Genomic DNA, 3,628 nt, shown 5'->3' with positions numbered 1-3,628 from the left:
AAGTTCATCACTTGTGGTATCCCCATGGACTGAATAGTATTAGTGGGCCTAAACTATCGGGATGTAACTATATCTAAACTCACCTATGGTTCTTTTAACGTTTGAACTGTTCCTTAGTATCAGTTTGTCTGACTAAATTGTAGATCCCTAAGGAGGGCAAGCACATGATAAACAAATGCCAGCAAATGGGACTCTTCAAGCAAACCCCATATGAATGAACAATGCGGTTTATATGCAACCTGTGATGAATAAAAAAAAAAACAACTTCGAAGATTTATGAATTTATAAACGATGGCGCTGTTAATTGCTGTTTTTTTATTATTCCCATCTAGACTATTTCGAAAAAATCTATAAAAAGATGAATGTCACTACAATAGCAGACCAGACAGGTTCTAACAATGAGACAACTAACATTACTGGGATTATTGGCTATTAGCTTGGCGCTTGCCAATGGTAAGTAGAATATTTGTTAATGAGATGCATCATGAGAACTTTATGGATTATTATAATTTTAGCATATGGCATTGGATCGAGAGGATCTAGTGCTACTGCAACATCAAGTGCAAGTGCATCGTCGAGTGGAATAGGTGGTGACATAGATGGCCTTAGTTCTGGCACTGCTGGCAAAGGTAAAAAAGGCAGTTATGGAATTTCTTCTTCTGTGGGAAATGGTGGTTTAACATCAGATTCCGGTTCAGTTGGAAGTTATGGATCAATTGGTTCGGGATTGGGCTCTGGCTCAGGTTCTGGCGGTAACTATGGCAGTTCTGGCATTGGAGGTTCTACATTCGCTGGAAAAGGTTCCACATCAGCTGGAGGAGGCTATGGTTCGGCAACTGGTCATTCTGGTTCAGGTTATGCTGGAAGTGACAATGGTTCTGGAAGTTCTGGCGTAACATCAGGTTCGGGTTCAGCTGGAAGCTATGGTGCTAGTGGTTCAGCCTCTGGAGATGGACATGGTTCCTCTGGATTGGGCTCTGGCCACGGTTCTGGTGGTAACTATGGAAGTTCCGACCATAGCTCCGGAGCTAGTGGACATAGTTCTTCTGGCGTATCGGCCTCAGGAACAAGTGGATCGGGCCATGGTTCATCTGTAACTTCAGATATTGGTACTTCGGGCTCACATGGAAGCTATGGTGGATCAGGTGGCAAAGGCCCAGCAGGTACAGGCTATGGTGGTTCCTCGACAGGTCATACTAGTGGACCATCTGCAGGAAATAGTGGAGAAGCAAATGGAGGTGGAAAAGGTAGCAATAACGGAGGAAATCTAGATGCTGCAGCACAAGCAGCAGCTTCATCCACAGCCAGTGGTGCTGGAACAGGACATGGTGGCGAATCTGGTCATGGTACCGGATCTGGTTATGTAGATGGAACTAAGAATGCTGGAGGTTCTGGCCATGGTGGTGGATCTGGCCGTGGCAGTGGAGCTGGCCATGGTGGTGCAACAGGTCATGCTGGTGGATCTACTCATGGTGGCGGATCTAGTATTGGGGATGGTTCTGGCCATGATGGTATATCCGGTCATAGTAGTGGAACTAGTAGTGCTGGAACAGGGCATGTTGGTGATTCTGGCCATGCTTCCGGATCTGGTTATGGTGGTGCATCTGGCCTTGCTGGTGGATCTACTCATGGTGGCGATTCTAATAATGGTGGTGGTTCTGGTCATGATGGTAAATCCGGTCATACTGATGGAACTAGTAGTTCTGGAACCGGGCATGGTGGTGATTCTGGTCATGGTTCCGGATCTGCATATGCTGGTGGAACTAGTAATGCTGGCGGATCTGGTCATGGTGGTGGACCTGGCGAAGTTGGAGGATCTGATCATGCTGGTGGAACTACTCATGGCGGCGGTTCTAGTTATGGTGGTGGTCATGATGGTAAATCAGGTCATACTAGTGCAACTAGTCAGGCCAGTGGCTCTGGCCAAGCTGGAGGATCTGGCCATAGTGATGGATCTGGCTCTGGTATCGATCATGCTGGAGGTGCAGGACTTGGTGGTGCATCTGGTTATGGCGGTGGGTCTCGTCATGATAGTGGTTCTCATAAAGCTGGTGGATCTGGTGACGCTGGCAAAGGATCAAGCTACGGCTCTACGGGATCAGGTCTTAGTGGCGGATCTGGCGGTTTATCGTCTAGTGGTGCAGGTGCCGGTGTTTCTGGTAAAAACAAAGGAGGTAGTTATGGTGCCGGATCCTCTTTTGGCAGTGAAGGTTCAAGTTATCAATCAGCAGGGGGCTTGGGTTCGAGTGCCACCAATGGCGAGTTCGATGGCACATCAGGCCATGGTCAAGAAGTTGGTAAAGGTACTTCCGTTGGGTCGAGCAAAGGAGGAAGTTATGGTTCCGTATCATCAGGTAGTAGTGGCTCGAGTTACGGATCATCCAGTAGTTCTGATGGTAGTTCAGAGCATGGTGCTGGAGCTGAAGGAAATTCTGGGGGATCTGGCCACGGAGGTGGTAAAGGACGTGGAAAAAGCTCTGGTCGTAGTGGTTCAGGAAAAGGTCACGATTCTGGAGGTGCTGTTCATGATTCCGAATCCGGTAATGGAGGTGGCAAAGGCCATGGATCTGGAAAAGGTAATGGACGAGGATCTAACAACGGACATGGTAAAGGTCATGGATCGGGATCTGGTTCAGGAAATGGAAGAGGTCGTGGATCTGGAAAAGGTAGCGGAGCAGGTTCAGCACACTCATCTGGATCTGTACATGCATCCAGCTCTGCTGGTGGAAGTGCATCAGGTGGAAATGGTGACAGTATTGCTTCAGCTCTCTCATCTGCTTCGGCAAGTTCTGGTGCTGGTCATGGTGAAGGTTTAGCCCACGCATCTGCTTCAGCATCGGCTTCTGCTTCTTCTCATGCTGGATCTAAGGAAAGTGGTTACACTCTGGGAAAGGATGGTGGACACGGAGGAGCAGGTGCTAGTGGTACTAGTCTCTCTGGCTCACTGGGTGGAGGCTCCTATGGAGCTAAGGGTAGTTCCGATGATCTTACAGTATCTCTCACAGACACTCATTCTGGTGGTTCGGGCGGCCATGGAAGCGGGCATACAGGTTCAAAAGGTGGCTATTCAGGTTCTACTGCAGCCGGTGGTTCTTACGGTGGGTCTAAAGGAAGCTTATCAACTGGAGGAAGCTATGGAGGCTCCAAAGTTTCTGTAGGTTATGGTCGTTGAATATTTAGAAATTAAAATTGACTTTTGTAAAGAATAACATGTGTTTTTTTTTAAATTCTATTAAATGATGTTTTGATTAACGTTAGATCTTTACATGGGTATGACAACACTGGATCTTAAATGTACTTGGAGGTAAATGAAAATTTGCAGGGTGTAATATTGTTTTAAAAATTCCTATATTGGATAATAGTGCTATTGCGGAATCTTTTGAAAATGTTTATACGTTTTATCATATTGAGACAGAGTAGTATATAACCTCAGCTGTCATACTAAAATTGTACAAAAATTTTAATTAAAGTCTCCAGCAAATTTTAACATAAAAGAAATATACATAAAGAGCATAATGCCATTCGTTTTTTGTTATTAAAAATATGTCACTGACAGGAATACAATAACTGCTAAAAGAGCAGGACTCCTTCGATATCAAGAAAAAATACTACATTGTGGCTAAAATGG

At 45.8% G+C, this 3,628-nt stretch overlaps 1 protein-coding gene across 1 annotated transcript; it reads left to right on the top strand.

The window, feature by feature from the left end:
* The first annotated feature begins 325 nt into the window (after positions 1-325).
* On the top strand, positions 326-3,221 carry LOC142232429 (uncharacterized). The gene is made up of 2 exons (XM_075303247.1): positions 326-453; positions 516-3,221. The coding sequence occupies exons 1-2, from the start codon at positions 399-401 to the stop codon at positions 3,170-3,172; spliced, it is 2,712 nt and encodes a 903-aa protein (XP_075159362.1). The 5' UTR covers positions 326-398; the 3' UTR covers positions 3,173-3,221.
* The last annotated feature ends 407 nt before the right edge of the window (positions 3,222-3,628 follow it).

This window comes from Haematobia irritans, chromosome 3, assembly GCF_050003625.1.
Source record: "Haematobia irritans isolate KBUSLIRL chromosome 3, ASM5000362v1, whole genome shotgun sequence".
Taxonomy (NCBI): domain Eukaryota; kingdom Metazoa; phylum Arthropoda; class Insecta; order Diptera; family Muscidae; genus Haematobia; species Haematobia irritans.
This window is presented reverse-complemented; position numbering and strand designations above follow the sequence as displayed.

Bases quoted from the DNA above. Each gene is read 5' to 3' on its own strand.
- LOC142232429 (XM_075303247.1), top strand. From the start codon at position 399: ATGAGACAACTAACATTACTGGGATTATTGGCTATTAGCTTGGCGCTT. The intron at 454-515 runs GTAAGTAGAATA...TTATAATTTTAG, and splicing joins TAGCTTGGCGCTTGCCAATG to CATATGGCATTGGATCGAGA.